Below are 20736 nucleotides of genomic sequence, written 5' to 3'. Positions count from 1 at the left end.
CGCATTACCCTCCCCCACCCCAAGCCAAAAATAAGAGAGAGGAGACAGAGACTGAGACAGAGACAGAGAGAGACACACACAAAGAAAGAAGAAAAAGAAAAGAAAAAGGAAAAAATAGAAGAAAGAAAAGAAAAAAGAGAAAAAAAAGAAAGAAAGAAGAAAGAAAGAAAGAAAGAAAGAAAGAAAGAAAGAAAGAAAGAAAGAAAGAAAGAAAGAAAGAAAGAAAGAAAGAAAGAAAGAAGAAAAGAAAAAAGAAAGAGGAAGAAAATTTAACAACAACAATTAACAAACAAAAAACACCCCCCAAAAAAACTTATATAATTTTGGTCAAATTAAAATACAAAATTATTTCTCAAAATGTAAATAAATCAAATCAGAAGCAACACTTTTCAAATACAGTCCTTTGCTCAGAGGACACCTAACTTTTATAGAACCCAACCGTTATTTGGGTGCTGATCACATGCTCAAGCCCAGGAAACACTGGCAATGTCTAAGTGACACAGATTTAAGCCCTTTAATTTATTTAATAAATTTTCATCAGAAAATGCCAGGTAACCAAAACAATTTCATTTTTTCATTCTTTTTCTTCTTCTTTTTTTTTTTTAAAGGTTTTTCCTTTTATTATTACCAGATATATTGCAATTGATGAGACCCAGACAGCCATGTCACTAATGTCGAGTTTCAAGCATATCATAGAAATTTTTTTTAGCCGCAAATTCAGATTTGAGACTGTGGAGAATTCAAAAACACTGTGTTGCATGTCATTCTTTGAGATCCAAGAGGCCTGAGCCTTAGCACAGGTACAGAAAGATTTAAACCAATGCAGCTACCCAGTTCTTAGTGTGGGGTGCTAGAGTCAGAAAAGGTTGATTTTTCCTGTCTGATTTGGACTCAGTTGGTCTCAAGACCACTAATCTCCACATATTTGTTTACCATCACTTAGCTGCTCAGACTGAACATGAGGGCATCTAGTAGGTGTAGCTGAACACTGCTGGCTTCATCTGGGTTACTTTGGATAGGATTCTGCTGTCCTCGGAATGGCCCCTAAAAAAAAAGCTTTGATTTAAAAGCATTAAAATGAGGCCAGTTTTCATCCGGATCATGTTGTACATTTATGTTGGGTTAGATTTCCAGAGAACTTGAGTTGCCAAAATACTGAAATCATGTATTGCAGGAATAATTTGCCAGTTTTGTTGTTTCCCAGTATATTACATACATTTGTGTGTGCACTCTATACCCACACATATATGTGAATTTATTTTCATATACACGAAACTTTAGCTGCACAAAACAGTACTCCAGAAGGATGGAGGATCAAGTCCACAGGTAGGTAGGGTTTAACAAGGATACACCAAAAAGAAGACAGGAAGCTCTATTGGGACAAGATGCCACCTTGAAACGTGTTAAAACTTTTTCATAACCATCTTCTTGCTGGCCTCTGTCCAAGAGCCTGGATTAAAACTTGCAGGATCCTTGGAAAGAAGTTGGAAATTAGGCCAGCTAGATGTTCTTACCTGAGATCCCAGAGCTGATAGGAGTCATTAGACCTGGGCAGGTCAATAATGGATTTATAACTACTATACAGCTTTGTTTTCCTCCCATTTTAGGAAAATCATTTAAAATGGTAGAGTAACAACTTCTGAGTTAATGTTTTACCTTTCAGTAGTATATTTTTCTTTTGCTTAATGTGCATTTGAATTTTTATATTAAAATAGGTTTATTAAACGAATACATCAGCCAGGCAGCGGCTTTCACATCTGGACATTGAAATGTTTAATATCAATACCAGAAAAAAAAAATCCTCTCCCTCTCCCTTTCTCAAGGTCAGTGTGGTCTAAGTGCATGTGTGTTTGGTCACTGCTGTTGTTTAAAATTTTTTCACTTTATGAAGCCTCCTGTGGGACCCTCTTGTGAAAAATAACTGACTGCCTTTGCTGATACTGCTGTTTGCGCCTCTTTCTTTTATCACACTGACAAAGCAGCAACATTTTGAATGTGGTTCTGAATGTTTTGTTACATAGTGCATAGCACATGGGATTCACCGTGCTATTGATGTAACAAAGCCAGTACCCCAGGTTCCAATAGGTTTTAGGGATGCAGCTCTTGCAAAAGGTGTTCACCAAGACCATAATGTTATACGGAGTCCAGGTGATGATAAAGGCAAGTAAAATTGCACTGAGGGTCTGTGCTGCTTTCTTCTCCTTGATGAGGGACATCCTTTTCCGTTTTGTGATCTGACTTCTCGTCTTAAGGGCAAATCTTTTGGCCAGTGTAGCCTCTTTGAAGGAAAGAGGCAGAGCTGCTGTTGTCTTAGCAACAGAAGAAATGGCCTCAGGTGTCTTGGCAGCCTCCACAGCTGACTCTAATTGAATGGGAAGCTTGGCAAAGCTCTTCCGAAAGCTGCCTCCATCCTCCATGCTTTTCTGGGCTTGTAGCTTGTTAGTTTTCTTCTCCAAGTCAGCTTTTTGCAGGTCCTCCTCTGATCCTTGCAGGTCCTCTGATGAGGGTAATTTGGTCGAGTTCAGGATAGTGCTGTGACCTGGGAGCTTCAGCACAATGGAGTAAATGGCTCTTGTCTCTGAGCCAATGTCTTCCTCATCAGAAGAGGCAGAATTTTCAAGAGAAGCAGCAGCATCATTGTTGTTCCAGCTGTCACTGCTACTATGCTCTTGATCCATCTGCTCAGCACTGGGTTTCCAGCTCTTTGTTGTGAACCAGAAATGACAGCGGCCATATTTCCGCCTGCTTGAGCGTTTTAGGGTTTGCTGTTGTAGCTCATAACTACTGCAGCTCCTAGAGCTGCCTGTTGGATTAACAAAATGGGCAGCTTCTGCCTCACTCCCTGAGGCCTGCAGTCCCGCAAGCTCTTTGGTACGTTTCTCAGTCTCCTTGTAGATCCTCCAGTATAAAATAGTCATAATAGTCACAGGCATATAAAAGGCAGCTATGGCAGTGCCAAAGGTAATGGTGGGTTCAGTGAGGAATTGAATGAAACACTCCCCTGGGGGGACAGTTCTTTCTCCAACAAAGTACTGCCAGAACAATATGGCAGGAGCCCAAAGGATGAAGGAGATGATCCAAGCAAGGCCAATCATCATACCGGCCCTTTTGGTTGTTCGCTTAGCTCGGTATGTGAGCGGCCTGGTGATGGAAAAGTACCGGTCAAAGCTGATGACCAGAAGGTTCATGACTGAAGCGTTGCTGGCCACATAGTCAATAGAGAGCCAGAGGTCACAAGCTAAGTTTCCCAAGGCCCATCGGTTCATGATAATGTACGTGGTAAAAAGGTTCATTGAAATAACGCCAATTATCAGATCAGCACAAGCCAGGCTCAGGAGGAAGTAGTTGTTGACAGTCTTTAGCTGCTTGTTAACTTTAAATGCCACAATCACCAGGATGTTGCCAATGATGGTCACCAAAGCTAGGATACCAGTCAGCAAGGCAATGAGGACCACTTGCCAGACTGTGTGACCACCAAGGGGATCATTATTTGTAGCATTGTTGGAAAAAGCCTCAGATGCTTGAGAGGCATTGTAGCTGCCATAGTGAGGAGGAAGACCTGGGCCTGAGGTGCCTTGGGTCCAGGAAGTGCTGATGTTAACAAATGAGGAAGAGGTTGTATTGTTACTGTGCAGGGTCATCGTGGCTCTCTGGCATAGTCTAGGGGAGAGAGAGACAAAAAGAGAGAAAAAAAGAAATCAGGGAAAATGCTGCTTATTTTGATGCTTTCTCAGCACTGGACATTATAAAAGAAATTAAAAGGCTGGGACAGCTATATGGCGCAGTAGATAGAGCATCAGCCCTGAAGTCAGGAGGACCTGAGTTCAAATATAACCTCAGACACTTAACATTTCCTAGCTATGTGAAACCCTGGGCAAGTTACTTAATCCCAATTGCCTCAGCAAAAGAGAAAAAAGAAAAAGAAATTAAAAGGCCTTCATGGAATATTCAATAGCCTGTTACCACTGGCATGGACCTGGGAAACCATCTAGTTCAGTCTCCATATTTTATAAATGAAAAAGATGGAGCCTTCAAAACTTTATAATCTGTCCAAGTTCACACAGCCAACTGGCTGTGTGCTCAAGTCTAATACCTTAAGTCTACCAACTCCTAGCTCTGGATATATTTTTTCCATATACCATAACATGCTCATAATATTTCATCTTTTTTATATATATAATTCTTATAATGTAGAGTGATTCCAAGTTATATCATACTTATCCAGGACATTTTTCAGCACCACTGTCCTTGATATATTCATTTCCTAAAAATAACATTTCAAGAAAAAAATTTATAAAACTTGAGCTGAGATAAGGACAAGTTTTATAAGATATCTGCCAGATGAGCTTCATGGGGATGAGAATAAACACCTCTACAATCCATAGCAAGGGAAAAAATAGAAACAAAGCAAGTTAATGTCAATTTTTAAAAAAATATGATGGAGCAGAGATTCTTAACCTGGGGTCAATGAACTTTTAAAAATAAATATTCTCATAACTGCATTGCAATATGCTGGTCTCCTTTGTAATCCTTTGTATCTTATTTTATTCATTTAAAAACATTATTTTGAGAAGGGATTCATGTTGTTATTAGTCCTTTGTTCTGGAAGAGGACCAATGACATTGGGAAGATCATGTCTTGATATGCAAGTAAAGTGGATTTGAGTGAGACAGAGCTTTGCAAAGTTATCAGACTCACTTTTTCTTCCAGAGTTATTAGAATCCAGTATCAAAACATAGGTCAGAAAGAATGGTGATGACCCAGAATTCAGAGTGGGACCTTGGTCTTTTTAAGCTAAGTTCTTTCCCAGATCTCAGTTTGTAGGAGGCAACACCCATCCATAGTTAAAGAATAAATAAGAATTGAGTTAAAGATATTCTACTTTGCCTTCACATAAGAATCAGATGGAATTCATAAATTTTGCCAAGGTGTCAAAGGGATTCATGATACAAAGATAGTTAAGAATTCTTGCTATAGAAACTATATTATGTTTGTATGCATATATTTAATACAATGGTTTATTCAATGAATTCCTGGTTGTCAAAAACTAAATGCATGATGAAGTAGCATTCCATAAATATGTGTTGTTAATTTCCTACAAGAGTCCATAATTGGGGATATCTCTCCAAAATTACTTTTCTATGTAATTCACATAGATTTGTTTATTAGTTGAGAGTACTTTGGATCTAAGATGTTATCACCATTTATCTCCTTTAGAAATGTTTTTAGAAGTAATTTGTAGTAGCACATGAAATATTTTTATGAAGGAAACAAGGTAAATGAGAGGTACTATGAGTAACATAAGGCAGCTAGGTACAATAGACAGAATTCGAGCTCTGGAGTCAAGAAGACCTGAGTTAAAAAACCTACTAATTGTGTAACCCTGAAAAAAATAACCAACCTTATTTGCCTCTGTTTTATCATTTGTAAAATAAGCTGGAAAAGGAAAAATAGCAAAGCACTCTAGTATCTATGCCAAGAAAACTCCATATGGGGTCACAAAGAGTCAAATCAACAGAAAGTGACTGGATTATGAAAATGGGTGATAATAAATATTAAGCTGGCCTGGTCTTTTAATCATGAACTAAGTTCAAGTCCTTTGAAGCCTGCTGCCTGGATGATACTGAGAATTTAATCTCTCAATGCCTCAGACTATTCTATATGTTAAAGAGCAGGTGTCAATTAATTTCCTCATTAGGAATTCTTTTGACCAAAAATAAAATACATTTTACACAAACCTAAGAAAATGAAAATGAACTTTATTTAGAAAATGACTTTTTCATGCTGATAAGTTTGAAATGAAATATGTGATTTTTGTTGTTTTTTATTTCCCTTTTAAAACATAAATTGTTAGTATGAGGTTGAGATAACTGGCCAATAAACAAGGGGAAAAAAACCCTCTGTTGGTATGGAAGGAAAAAAAAAACAACCACCTTATTATTCCAATGTGCTTTTAAAATTATAGTTCATTGTCACATACTCAATAATACAACCTTAATGAATTGTCTCTTTTCTGTTGGAAAGAGAAAAAGAAAGACAGAGAAAGAGACAGCATGATGGGGAGAGGAAAAAGAGAGACAGAAAGACAGAGACACAGAGAAAGAGGAAGATAGGGAGAGAGAGAGGAAGGGAGAGAGGGAAGTAAGGAGGGAGAGAGAATCATTCCAGTGTCTGGAAAGACTCAATAACATCCTTTAAGTTAGGAGAAAGCATCCTTTATTTTAAAATTGTGTAATACAAATAGTAAAAGAAAGAATATAAGGTATTCTGTGGGGCTGAAAAAAGACAGAAGTGATGTACTGTCAGCACAAAAAAATAAAGGATAAAATAAAAAGGGAAATATCAAGAATAAATGGACTGGGTTTGGACCCTTTTCATTCTTCAAATAAATGAAGAAAATAATACAGAAGAAAATTTTATTAAGCACAAAATGTGGATAATATTTACTGAGAAAACAATCATACCCCAAATACATGAGTTCTGTAAAAACAATGTGAAAGCAGAAAATTCTTGAATGACACTTGCTTTTCCTGTATACAACCAAAATGGTAATGTTGGGAAGAAACTTCAACTTCCTCTTTAGGGAAAGGTAATAGGGTTAGAAACTAACTAAAAGTAATTATAAAATACAAATATTTAGAATCTGTCTAAAATACAAAATAATTGCTAACATATGAAATGTTTTGAAGTTTGTAAAGTCATACAGACACGCACTTTTAACAATTCTGAAGGTGGAACCAAGATGACAGAGCAAAAGCAGGGTTTCGCCTGAGCTCTCCCCCAAACTTTTCCAAATATCTTTAAATAATGACTCAAAATAAATTTTAAAGCATCAGAACTCACAAAAGACAACATAACAATTTTCCAGTCAACAACTGCTTGGAAGGTCTGTTGCACAAGGATGAATCTGGAGTTCAATTGTGCTGTGCCAGCACAGCCTGGGTCCCAGCAAACCAAAAGAAGGCCTTAGGGTCTCTGAAGAGGCAGTACTGGTGGCAATCTCCAGACTACTCAGCCCATAGGTGCTAAAGACAACTTGGAAGGTTGGCAAGAAAGTATTGTTGCACTAGAGTATGAGGAAAACCCCAGCAAATCAGGAATAGGCTTTAGGAGCCACCAGTTAAAAGTGGCAGTGGTAGCAGCTATAGCACCAGCTTCCAGACATCACAGCCCATAGAGAAGGGTTGAATAGCTGATCAGAGGAAGAATACAGGGGTCTCTCTGCTGGAACTATACAGGATTCTATTGCTTTGCCTGGATAGTGATGCTGGCTCATAATACAAGTACCTAAAAGGATCTCTGAAAATGGTTACACAAAATCCCTGAAGCTTGGGACATTGCACCTTTCACTCTGGAAACAGCCGTACTCTCTAAACAGATAATTAAAAGTAGAGTAATAGACTGGAGAAATGAACAAACAACAGAAAAAAAAAGATTCTGACCACAGAAAATTTTTATGGTGACAAGGAAGATCAAAACACACATCTAGACAATATCAAAGTCTGAATCCATGAAATAGCTTAAAAGAGATTTTGAAAATCAAATAAGAGAGATGGAAGAAAAAATTGCAAGAGAAAAAAGAATGAAGCAAAAGGCTAACAAGAAGAATGCCTTAAAAAGTAAAACTGGCCAAATGGGAAAGGATGTACAAAAACTCACTGAGGAAAACAGGTCCAAGAGAGATAAGTTAAAACTTAGTGTACCTGAAAGTCATTATCAAAAAAAAAAGAGCTTTAAAATTCTTTTCATAATTACTATGTCTAACTGTATTTCCCCCTTGTTTATTCCATTCTCTCTCTCTTTTCACTCTGTCCTTCTGCTAAAAGTGTTTTGCTATTGACTAGTCCCTCTTCCAGTATGCCTTCTCTTCTATCACCCTTCGATCTTCTAATATCTCTTTCCCCTTCTGTTTTCCTGTAAGGTAAGATAAATTTCTATATCCATTTTGAATATGTATGTTATTTTCTCTTTGAGACAATTCTGATGAGAGTAAGGTTCATTTACTCTCCGTTCTCTCCCCTTCTTCCCTTCCACTGTAAATTATTTTCTTGCCTCTTTCATGGCAGAAAATTTACACCATTCTACTTATCCCTTTCCCTTCCACCCAGGACGTTTCTCTTACCTCTTAATTTCACATTAAAAAATTATCCCTTTATATGAAACTCACACCTGTGTCCTCTGTGTGTATTTAAAGGACAAGGGGGGAATACAGTTAGAAATAATAGTATTTTTGAAAAGCATTTTGAAGAAAGTATTTTTTTTTCTGATGAAGGTCTCAGTTCTTAACTGTATAGGGAACTGAGTCAAAATTACTTCCTGGATTTACCCATTAGATTTTAGGAAAGCACAGAGAGGATGATCATCATATAGTGAGCCAAAATTTGCCATTCTGTTACTTTCACACATTTGCCTTAGTTCTTCCTTCTGGCCAACCAAATAAGCAAAATACTTCTTCTATAAGATAGATATCTGGTACAGCTAAGTGGCACAATGGATAGAGCAGGAGTCCTGAAATCAGGAGGAGCTAAGTTCAAATCTGATCTCAGACACTTAACACTTCCTAGCTGTGTGACCCTGGGAAAGTCACTTAATCCCAATTTCCTCAGCAAAAATAAATAAATAAATTTTAAAATAGATCTTCAAATATAGAAAGAAGCAGAGGTTGAGCAACCATTGTCAGGGATGTTTGAATCTGATCACACTAGATGGCGAACCTGACTTCAAATTCATGAACTAAGGTTTTCCTTCACCTCAGCGCCAAGATTCTAGGCTCCCTGGTATGGCAGAAATATTTATTTGTATAGAGTAACAGCAATATTGTTTTAAGAACAACTTTGAGTGACTAAATCATTTTGCTTAAAATAAATATACAACTTAGCTACCATAGCAGTCTAATGAAAAATACTACCTACATCTAGAGAAAGAACTGATAAATATAAGTACATATAGAATAGTTTTACATGTATATACTTATGCACACATATATATGTATATGTATATATGTATGCATATGTATGTATATATATATTTTTTTCATACATTCGTATTTAATGGTAGCCATTTTTAGAGTGGAGAGAGGAGGGAAGAAAAAAAGTAAAGAATGATAATTTTATTATATATTTATATATAACATATATATGTATATATATATACATATATATATATATATTTCAAAGCTATGTGCTTGCTCCCATGCAAATGCCTTCAATGAGGATAAATATGGAATTAAAATCAGCTACTGCATTGATGGTAATATATATTTTAAAGCAATAGCAAGTTGTAGTTGCAATTTCATGTGCAATCTTTTTTTGGGGGGTATTCTACTATGTTATAAAAAATGCTTTTATTTCTTTAGTTCAGAATAAAATAAATACAATTTAAAAATATAATAAGGATAAATCAATAGAATTAAACATACTAGGGGATAGAGTTGGCCATGGAATCAGGAAGACTTCAAATTTTACCTCACATTCAAATTGACTGTGTGATCTTGGCTATGTTCCCTTACCTCTTAGTGCCCCAAGCAATTTTAGGACAATAACTGCAAAAGAACATGTTGATGTATATTGGTAGTGATAATTCTTTACCTGGCACTCTGTGCAGGAATGAAAACACAGAGCTCATTAAAAAACATGTGCCAATTTGGAGAATGGACAAAACAATAAAATATGTTAAGCAGAAGAGAAGGACAAGTCAGCCAAGAAGAAATTAAACTCAAATTAAATTTGAGAATATGGATAAGTGTTGAGAAACAAGAATGCATTGTAGAAATCATAAGGTTTTTTTCCCTAATGGTTAAAGAGTTTAAAATATTTGTACTAATTTGTGCCACAGTTCGCTTTTATTATTTTAACCAAGTTTCCCTAATTGTCCTGACTCAGTTTCCCTAAATTGTCCTGCCTCAGGTTTCCCTGAATTGTTCTACCTTAGTTCCTAATTGTCCTGCAACACCACCCCTTCCTCCTAATCATGATGATCCAAATAAGGAGAAAGACCTTCTATCTTAGGCATTATCAGAATGTTGGGTGCCTTTCCTCATTCTGTAATCCTAGTTTATCAGATCCCCCACTCTATCAGAACCAGATTGTTAATCCTGTGTTCCCATTCTCAGCTCTCTGACTCCACCCCTGCCTCAGTCTACCCCCTGTATCTGAGCCACATGTATATATCGAGAACTCATATTGTTTGCTGGATTCTTGAAGATGATAGTCCCATTCAGCCCTGGGAACAAACCATGGATCCATTTGGTACCAATAAATCTCTCCCTTTCCAATAAAATATTAAATACTCTCTGATCTCTATTCTGCCTCAGTTTCTCCGGAATTATACTATGTAGAAACATAAACATGATAAAAAACATTATCAAAATTTTAGAAGGATCACATGGGTTAATGAATATAAAACCAATGAGAAAAGAACAAAATGCTAAGGAGGTACAAGGTGAAACTATCATGCATGGTGTATGTATGTGGAAGGAAAAAATTGAGGGCAGGAATTGAGTCTCCTTTCTTTTTGTGGGCTTGAAGGCCTTGCAATAGATACTTGAGAAGTAGGGTAAACCCATTTCTTCTGATATCTGAAATTTAGTCTCTTATTTCACAAATCAAAACTGAGTTTCTTTTACTTGGGTTTCAACTATCTTTTTTTTCCAGAATCCTCACCCAACCATCCCATCCAATGGAAAGCAAAGGACAATGATATGTTAGTAACACTGATGTACCTGCCACAGAGTTATTTGGACTTATCAATTCTTAATTCTCACTCAGAATTGTCATCCAAAAATGTCCTAGGAAACCTGTTTTAAAAATTCTTTACTGAAAGCCTGAATTTAACGATACTTCTGTTTTTATCAGACTTGGAAAATAATTTGGTACAGAAGAGAAATATCCTCAGATAATACTTTCCCCCCTTCCTCTATCTGGTATCTACCTTGTACCATTGTTAAAATTTCAAGTGTCGATTTTGACTAAGGAGAGGCTTAGAATAGTTTGGGTGTTTTTTTTTTGTTTTGTTTTGTTTTGTTTTTTTTTTTTTTGCAAGGGAAGCAAGAGAATTTGGAAGTCAGAAGAAAAGAAATACGAAAATCTGACCACTAGATGGCAAACCTGACTAAAAAAAGAGTCATAGCTCACTAGCAGGGAATCAGGAGTAATTCTTAAATGATATCAAATAGAATCAACAAAGCCTACCCCAATCAAAAACATTTTTAAAGGAATTCAAACTTTTTAGTAGCATGAATAGTCAGAAACAAACCCTGAGAACTCTGCCACTATTATTCATTGTTGGAAATAAAAAAAGGAAATATGTCCTGATTTGGCAGGATTGTTCATGCTTTGAATAGAATATTTTCCCTTCAGAACACCAAAATGAAAATAAAATCTCTCTTTCAAAAAAGAAAAAAAAAAGGGAAAAGGCATCTATTTGTTAAAAAAAAATGCATTATACTGTCTCTCTTTGTTGTTTCCTTTCATAGGTTTGATTGAATTTGACAACAAAAATGAAGAATGCTTGGAAATGTAATTGCAGCAGCATTGATTATGCAGATCTATTACCTTTAAAACAGTACAGTTTTGCCTTTAAAACAATGAACTAAATTGGACTAATTATTATCTTCATCAGTTCTCTCAAGCCTGAAAATCTTTTGTTTTGGTGATCCATAGAAAAAACTGTGAAACACTTCATTTGAAAAAAAACAAAAACAAAAACAAAAAACAACTCAAACAAGCAAATAAACAAACACAAAGGTAAGGCTACCTCTAGAAATTGTCCCTGCCTCACTCATTTTACCCTAAGGGCAGTCCATACTTCAAGCCTCCTGCCATTTATGCCTTCTTTCTGTTATCACAAGCCCAAAAGGATCAGGAGGTGATTCATTGGGGAACTAAAGTTTAAGATGAATAGGAAAAAAAATAAACCTGCATCTCTAATGGCAAACCTTTTAAAAGAGTTCAATCCTAAGCTATTTTCTCTAAAGATTTATTTTTTAAAGTTCAAAGCTTAAACATAGGAGAGAACTGGTTGTATAAGGTGAAGAAATGGTTTGGTTGAATGAATTTTCAGGGAGAAAAAGAACCAGTGAGAAAAATATTCCCAAAGTGCCAATTTTTATTCAGGAATTCCTGGTGGAGGGGAGATGGTAGGACCTGTGATTTTTTAAAATTATTATGAAAGGGATCAGTTATAATTGAATTAGCGATATAAAAGTAACACCAGAGCTCCCTTACATATGATCCTTTCCTGAACTTCAACCCATATATATCCGAACTTTTCTATATTTAATTAAATCTAAACTAGCTAATTATACACATAAAGGGGTAAATTTCTATTAATAAAAGAAAAATGATAAAATCATGGTGCTATGGTAAGTGTAGGTAGGAGGGGAAGAAAATATAAAGAAGAGAAAAGTTGTCTCCAATGTATGGAATTGCCTCCCTCTTATCTCTGCTTCCTGGCTTCTCTAGCTTCCTTGCATTTCCAACTAATATCTCAATTCATATAATGCTAGTGCCTTTCTTTTGTTGATTGCCCACAATTTAACCTCTTTACATCTTATTTATACATTGTTGTTTCATTTTGGCTTGCCCATTAAACTGTGAGCTCTTGAGAGTGAGTCTTTCTCCTTTCACTATATGCCCAGCAATTAGCACACCTGGCAAATAGTAGCCATGTTATTGTTACTTGAGGCAGCTAAGTGGTATAGTGGATTGAATACTGGGTCTGAAGTAAGAAAGAATCCTCTTCCTTATTTCAAATCTGGTGAATCTTAGTTCAAATATAGCTTTGTGAATCCGGTCAAGTGACAATCCCATAGACCTCAGTTCCTCTTTTATAAAATGACCTGAAGGAGATAGCAAACCAATCCAGTTATCTTTGCCAAGAAATCTCAAATGTGGTTATGTAGAGTAGGTGAGGACTAAAGTGACTGACCAACAATAATAAATGCTTGCCATTAGAAATCCCTGTCATAAAGAAGAAAAGAACAAGCATTTATTAAGTAGCTATTGTGTGCCAGGTATGTTAAGTGCTTTATGCTAATTATCCCATTTGATCCTCACTACAATCCTGGGAGGTAGATATTATTTTCCTTATTTTATGGTGGATAAAACTGAAGCAAACAGGTTAAGAGACTTGCCAGAGGTCACACTGCAAGTATCTGAAGCTGGATTTCAATTTAGGTCTTCCTGACAAATCCAACAACTTCACTTCCTAACTCCAAAGCCACTGAGCCACATAACTGCCTCATGATGCACAGGAAGGAGTCAGGAGAACTAGATTCTAGATTGTTTTTGTTATCATGTGCCTTTGGCAAGGCATTTAATTATCCTGATCATTTATAAAATGAAGGAGTTGAACTAGTTGTTCTTCAAGGATCCTTCCTGCTATAAATCTATGATATTATAAAAGCTGGATCTTTTCACAAATTAAAAAAAAAAGATACACATTCTCATGATTCTTATGTACTCTCAGGTCTAATAATAAAAATGTGGAAATGGTAATCTAATTTATTTGAAATTAATTGAGTATATTTTAGTGTCCTATTTTTCTTTCTGAAAAGAATCATGGTAAGACTAAAGTCAGAAAACTCTCCCAAAAAGTTACCTTGAAATGGATTTTATTAAGTATATGTAGAGAGAAAATAATAGGAGGTTCAAAGCTCCTACTTAAATTAACACCCCAATTAAGTAACCAAGCAAAAAAAATGAAAGAATGAAAGAAATAACATTAACTATCATTATAAATTTCTACAAATAAAAATAAACTGAAACTGATATTCTAACAAACAGAAGATGTTCTACTCAACAAGCAATAGAGAAAAATGTTTAGAAATGACGTGTTTTTAAAAGTATTAGCTGAAATGCAGTGATTCAAGACGATTCCAATCAATGTAGGATGAAATATGCCATCGGTATCCAGAGAGAATTATGGAGACTGAATATGGATCTAGGCATAGTATTTTTACTTTTTTTGTTTGTGGGTTTGTTTGTTTTTTTTTTTTTTTTTGGTTTGATTTTTCTTGCATAACATGATAAACATGAAAATATATGTAAAAGGATTGTACATTTATAACCTATATATGGATTGCTTGCTGTCTTGGGGAAACAGAAGAAAGGGATGGAAGGGGAAAACTTTTGAAACAAAATATCTTACAGAAATACATGCTGAAAACTATCTTTATATGTATTTGGAAAAATAATCTATTATTGAGGAGAAAAAAAGATATTACCAAAAAAGTATCAGCTGAAACATAAAGTCCAAATCTAGGTTCTTACACTTATAACCTGTATGAATATGGATAAATGCTGAGCTTGTTTCCTCATCTATAATGGGGTTAAAATATATGATCTCTAATGTCAGTTCCTTCTAACTTTTAATCTTTGATAGTATGATTTTAGTGGATGACCAGAATTTTTTTTCTTATGTTACTTCTAGATCATAATTAAGTGTTAAGACACTTAAGCCCTGGAATCCAATTTCATTGTGATTATGTGAAAGGAAAACTCAAATCCTGAAGGGAAAATGTGGTGGGACACAGATAATGATATTATTATAGTTGGATAAAGCCTGTAATGAGGAGACTAAGAGTCGTACCAGAAAATGGTTGGACAGAAAGGACAGGGAAGAGGGTATGTGTTTAAAGATCTTAAATAGGATTGGAATGAAACTGATGGTTTGGAAGCATAAAAGACAAAAACAGAAATGCCCCTTTGTGAATAGGAAGAATTGGCATTGTTTAAAGAGGAAAAAGATTGATGGTAGCCTTATTTTAAAGAAAGGAAATGAGCTTGTTTCACTAGAGATATTTCTATAAGTGATAAAGATTATTGTAAAGGGCTAGAATTGAGCAATGCACTTGGATAATGAAGCACGTGAGACTAATTGCCGATTGGACAGTTCCCTATTAACTTGTTTGAATGTTGACCCTCCCCAGCTGTTCTGTGCTGACTTGATTGGTGGGACAAAGAGAGGGAAGTGACGTGTGTGGGAGGAGTAGGAGGAGGAAGTTGAGATGCAGAAGCTGACTCAGTCTCTCCTGGCGTTTGAGGGAGGAAGGTGTGTGTGTGTGAGGTTGCTAGGCCTAACCCCCTGACCTTGACTGTAAAAGATCAAGAATAAAGACGTTTAGTGATCATGACTCCAGCTGATTTCTGGGAAGACAGAGTTCCAGCAGATTGTAATCTATTCTCTTCAATTAGAAAGCTTAAATATTCTTTACTATTCCAGAGAAATTAAAGGTGAACTCCTAAATAATAAAGCTTTTTTAAAAAAGGAATTATCCACCTAGGAGTAAATCTAAAATAAGTTAAGAGATAGAGACAAATAATGTATATCAAGAATAATGTCATTTTCTTTCATTTTTCCAGTCTTTCCTGAAGTTATGCAAGTAAATCACTTGATACAACAAATTCTGTTTTGTTGTTGTTCAGTCATCTGACTTTTTGTGACCCCTATTTGGCATTTTCTGGGCCGAGATACTGGAATGGTTTATCATTTCTTTCCCCAGCTTATTTTACACATGAGAAAACTAGGACAAACAGGGTAAAGTGACTTGCCCTGGGTCACACAGTTATTAAGTTTCTGAGATCAGAATTGAGCTTTAAAAGATGAATCTTTTTGACTCTAAACCCAGAGCTCTATACACTGTGAATCTAGCTGCCTCTAATTGCATCAAATAATACTGTATTGTTAGCTTCTCATGTGTGCTATACATTACTCCCTACTACTAGGCTGTCAGTACCTATAAGGGCATGTAGTCTATATTAAAATTTGTTTTATACCCCATGGTAACTATCAAAGTATTTTGATTACTACATATCCTCAATGAATATTTGCTTGACTAATGTCATGTTAAATGGACCAATTGTCACTCAGAATAGAAAGGAAAATATATAATCCTTTTTTCCTTAAGAAAAAATTCTGAAAACAAACCAACATCAGAAAAAAAATGAAAAAAAAAAGTTTGAATTATCTACAATTCATAGCAAAGAAAAAAATCAATAGAACAAAGGGAAAATGAAGCAATTTGGCCTTGAAGCACATATACATATTGTGTTTTCTTTTGCAACATGGGTAACACCAAAATATGTTTTGTATGACTTCACATGTGTAATCAATATCTTATGGCTTGCCTTCTCAAGGAGTGAAAAAGGGTTATGAAGGAGAGAATTTGAAACTAAAAATTGTAAAATATGAATGCTACATTTTTAATGAAATGTAATTTTTAATGTAATTAAATAAATAAAATACTTTTTTAAACATTGAGAGGAAGCTAAATGGGGATACTAAGGCAATGAATTTATATTTCATATTATTTTTGGTTCTTGAAATATTTCTAAGTACATTTAAAAATGACATTAAATATGAGCAATATCATGTCATTAGAGTCCTGTAGAATTTAATCTCATTAACTTTCCCAATATAAGAACACCTGTTAAAGAAATACTTTAAAATCAAATCCAAATATATTAGAAAGACTTCTAACATGAAAACTCTGTGTTTAAATGAAATTCATAGCTGAAAGAAATGCAAATGGATTATATAGAGTATAAGTTAAAGATAAAAATTGAAGAAAATATTTCCAAATTTTTTGCATTTTAGCCACTGACTCATAAAAGTGTTTAGATGAGGGAAGTGAACTATGAACACTTTGATTTCCAAATAAATGTCAGGGACTATATTTGAAGATTTCTTAAAGGTGATGTTTTCAAAACATTGGAATGAAAAGATTCTCAAAACTTTGTATTTCTCTTCTGGTCTGAATTAATCTCTAACTTTTGGGGTATAAATATCAATTATAATTATCATTCTGAGGTCACTGCCTAGTTACAAAAAAGAAAACAATAAATATTTGTAAAAAATGAAGAATAAAGAAAAGCAATAATGGAAATATATATTTTGCATGTGATCTCTAAGTAATTAAATATTAGAAATTTTATTCTCATTTTGGATTTCAGTTAGAGAAACTGAAAATAAAACATGTATCAGTATTAGCCTTCATACTATATAATCAATAAACAACAACAATAGTAATAATAGCTGCCATTTAACATCTATCATTGACAAAGCACTTTAAGGTTTTCAAGGCACATTATATATGTTTGCCTCATTTGAACCAAACAACACTCCTATGAGGTAGGTGCAATTATTACTCTCATTTTACAGATGAAAATTGAGTCTGAGAGGGTAAGTGGCTTTCCTAGGCTCAGAACCACTAGGAAGTGTCTGGGACAATATTCAAATTCAGGTCTTTTTAGGTCCCAGTTCAGTGCCCTCTCTATTGTACCATCTAGTAGCCTACAAGGTACAAATGTGAAAAGTTGAAGCAGTAGTTTGTCAAACAAAATAAGTAAAGCTCTTTTTACGCATGCAAGAAATATGAATATAAAAAAGAAAAGAAATAATGTGACTGTTCTTAGTACTCAAATGCATTGTCGGTGATACCCCTGATGGAAGCATTCCCTCCAATAATGCAAGTTGTATTCTATTCATGTGTGCCATAAATATGTATGCCAACAAAAATGAGAAGGAAATAGAGGAGATGACAAACCATTCCAGTGTCTTTGCCAAGAAAACCAAAGTCCATGTGGTTATGTACAGTCAGACATGACCAAATGAATGAATAATAGTAACAGAAAATTAACAGAAATAAGTAGATTCTGGAGATTACAAGAAAATTAAGGAGACAAAAGTTTCAAAATACAAGCAAAATACTATGTATATAGGTAATTATTGGTGTCTGTTACTTGGAAATACCAAGTACTATAATAATGGAAGGACACTATCCATCCATCCTTTAAGGCTCATGTTACTATAACCCACTCACCAAAACCTTATTCTTCTGCTCTCATCTTCATAAGCTACTTTTTCACTTGAATTCTGATGGAACTTTTGTCTATACTATTCACCACACACTGTCTTTGTTGCCTTGTATTGTTTATCTTTTAGTGCAAATTTCAAAGCAGGCAATAAACATCTATAATTGAATAGCATCTCATGAAAATTGGTGAAATCTCAGAGAGAATAAATAAACTTAAAAGAACACACCTTGCAACAATTACCAAAGCATTTCATTACTTTTTTATTGCTGGCAAGATAGCAGTGAAGGTAGACAAACTAAAGTAAATATTCAGCCCAACAGAATTTTGGATTTCATAAAACTGGAGATCATGAAGGAAAAAATACAGACAACTTTAATAATTTTACAATCTATTTCTTAACTTTGTGGAAGACTCAAGGTAAATGAACTGAGATTTAGAATCTTAAAAATCACTTAGTCCATATCCTTCATTTTAAATATGAGTTTCAAAGTAATGAAACAATTTGCTCTAAGTCACATAGTAGGTAGTGTTAGAAAAAGAGTTGGAGCTCAGGCCTTTGCACATCAAATCCTAACTCCTTTCCACTAATCTGAAATAATAATTAAAATAATAAGCAGCTTTTGTTTATCAAGTAATACTGGTTGTTCAGTAGAGCTTATTGAGATTCCTTCTGACTATTACATGTGCAGCAAATGGTATCAGAACAGATTGTACCCCAATGTGATTCTAGTGTTATTAAGTCTATTTTATGTAACCAGGCTTAAATATGTAACAAGGGACCTAGAAAATGGTGTCATAGTGAACTTGTCCTATAAAAGTCTTTGTAACAATAAAGTAGGAAAATGAAGTTGAAAGGTTTTTTTTTAAATACATGTAAATGAAAATATAGTCTAATAAAATGTCAATAAAAGGAGTTTTCATAAATTAATGATTAAAAGATGTCTGAACTATTGAAAGCTTTTTCTTAACATGGTTTGTTTTTCACACAGAATAATAAAAATTTGAAGTATTAGGAAATAATAAAGAGTATTCAAAAATGTCTAACAAAGGTATGCCTAAAGGGCTTCCTGGCAACTGTTACTGTACAGAATATAATTTAGCATATTATTATACTGGGGCACTAGGGTAATTAGCTTCCTGAACTTTCAATTAGTTTTAAATTTTTTTGTGACCTGGTGAAATCCCCAATGCTTAGCACTTTTTCTTTTCTTTTCTTTTCTTTTTTTTTTTCCAATTTCAAGAAAATGATGGGATAAAGAAATTTTAGTCTGGACAACCTGAGTTCAACACTGAGCACAAAACAAGGGGATTGATCTATAAACATCGGAAATTTTTCTGGGATGTGCTTCACAGGGACAGTCTTTGTTTAAAGAGATCAAAATGGAATAGGCAGGCATAACAAGATTGGGTTCTTCCCCCCCCCCCCTTCCAGGAGTACAGAGGGTATGACTCTGTCATTTTAAAAAATGACTATAGCCCCAAAAGTTGAAGGAATTTTTCTTGTAAAATTAGCCCAGTTTAACTGGAAAATAAGTATAGTCAAACTGATTAGAAACCAACTGGGATACAATTAGCAAGGGTAATGACAGATTATAGCACATCCAGTTGCAGACAGGTATTCACTGGGTTCCTGAAGGAATGTTGAGTCAAATAGACTTTGAATTATTAATCAGAGATCTGTAAGTGGATGTTAATGAAATTTTGCACGTGATATTAAATTTGTAGCTAGTACAAGTCAAAATCGAGGTATAAAAATAGATGAATCTTTCTTCAAGCACATGCAAGGTTATTAAATGGAAAATTCTGACGGGATGCTCTACAAATCACTGCAGAATTAAGACAAATAACAAAATTAGGCAAACTAAAAGTAGAGGAATTTCAAAAGATCAGGAGTTATTAACCTGGGTTCCATAAAATTGTTTGTTTGTTTTTTTTTTTAAGTTATAACTACATTTTAACAAAACCGATTTTCTTGGTAATCTCATGTATTATATTTTATGCATTTAAAAACATTTTATTGACAAGTCCATGGGCTTCACCAGATTATCATTGGGGTCCATGACACCAAAAAGTATTATGTAATTTAAAGAAAGAACAGCTAAGCATTGTAAAAGGTCACCTACCGTGAGTATTCACAAACTTGCCTTCCCCTATGAAATTTTATATAATGAGATATTTGGATATTAAATGAAAAACATTTGTTAAATGAACATTGTTAACTACTGAACAGATGTTAAAAATATCTACAATATATAGAGTATTACTCTAGGAACTGAAGGGAATAGGAAAAGAAATAAAAATAAAATATGGTTACTGCCCTAAAACAGCCTACAGGCCAACAGAGAAGATAAAATACAAACACAGCACATACACACACACACAAATACACATACTATAATACAAAATAAGTGAGAAATATAGGCAAAAAGCTATAATAATCTTGGCATTAGAGGGAGAGGCAGAGATCAACTAATCTGATCAGTTCCAGAACAGAAATACTCTGTATAATATTATCACTTTGCAAACTTCCAGTGATGAGAAATACCCCATCCCCAAGATAGTCCATTCCAGTTTTTGATTGCTCTATCAAATAGAATGATGTTCTTTATGGAATCTAAAGTGGTTTCTTTGTTGGTGCTAAAAACTAGTTCAATAATTCTTCCTTGTGGAAATCATTCAGATGTGTAAAGAGAAGGGACAGAGTGAGAGAGAGAATAAATGGTGGGGAGGCAAATACAATTAGCAATAATCACTGTAAAAAATAATTATGAAACAAGTTTCTTTGATAAGGCCTCATTTCTCAAATACAGAGAGAACTGAGTCAAATGTATATCTCCTCCTTGTGTCTCCTTGTCTCCTAGTCTGCAAGGCGACAGGCTGCAACTATATGAGGATCTTTTCTACTAGTTTGGGACAAATA

The 20736-nt window shown here is 34.7% G+C and overlaps 1 protein-coding gene across 2 annotated transcripts in view; it reads right to left on the bottom strand.

Annotated features, from left to right (window-relative positions):
• Positions 1 to 304: 304 nt before the first annotated feature.
• Positions 305 to 20736, bottom strand: part of CHRM3 (cholinergic receptor muscarinic 3) — a 650220-nt gene continuing 629788 nt past the window's right edge. For both annotated transcript variants that reach the window (XM_074262498.1, XM_074262499.1), the window contains one exon: positions 305 to 3660. In XM_074262498.1, coding sequence (XP_074118599.1) covers positions 1884 to 3641 — 1758 coding nt within the window. In that variant the 5' untranslated portion in view covers positions 3642 to 3660 and the 3' untranslated portion in view covers positions 305 to 1883. The remainder of the gene's footprint in view (positions 3661 to 20736) is intronic.

The sequence above is a fragment of the Sminthopsis crassicaudata genome, chromosome 4 (assembly GCF_048593235.1).
Source record: "Sminthopsis crassicaudata isolate SCR6 chromosome 4, ASM4859323v1, whole genome shotgun sequence".
In the NCBI taxonomy this organism is placed as follows: Eukaryota; Metazoa; Chordata; class Mammalia; order Dasyuromorphia; family Dasyuridae; genus Sminthopsis; species Sminthopsis crassicaudata.
This window is presented reverse-complemented; position numbering and strand designations above follow the sequence as displayed.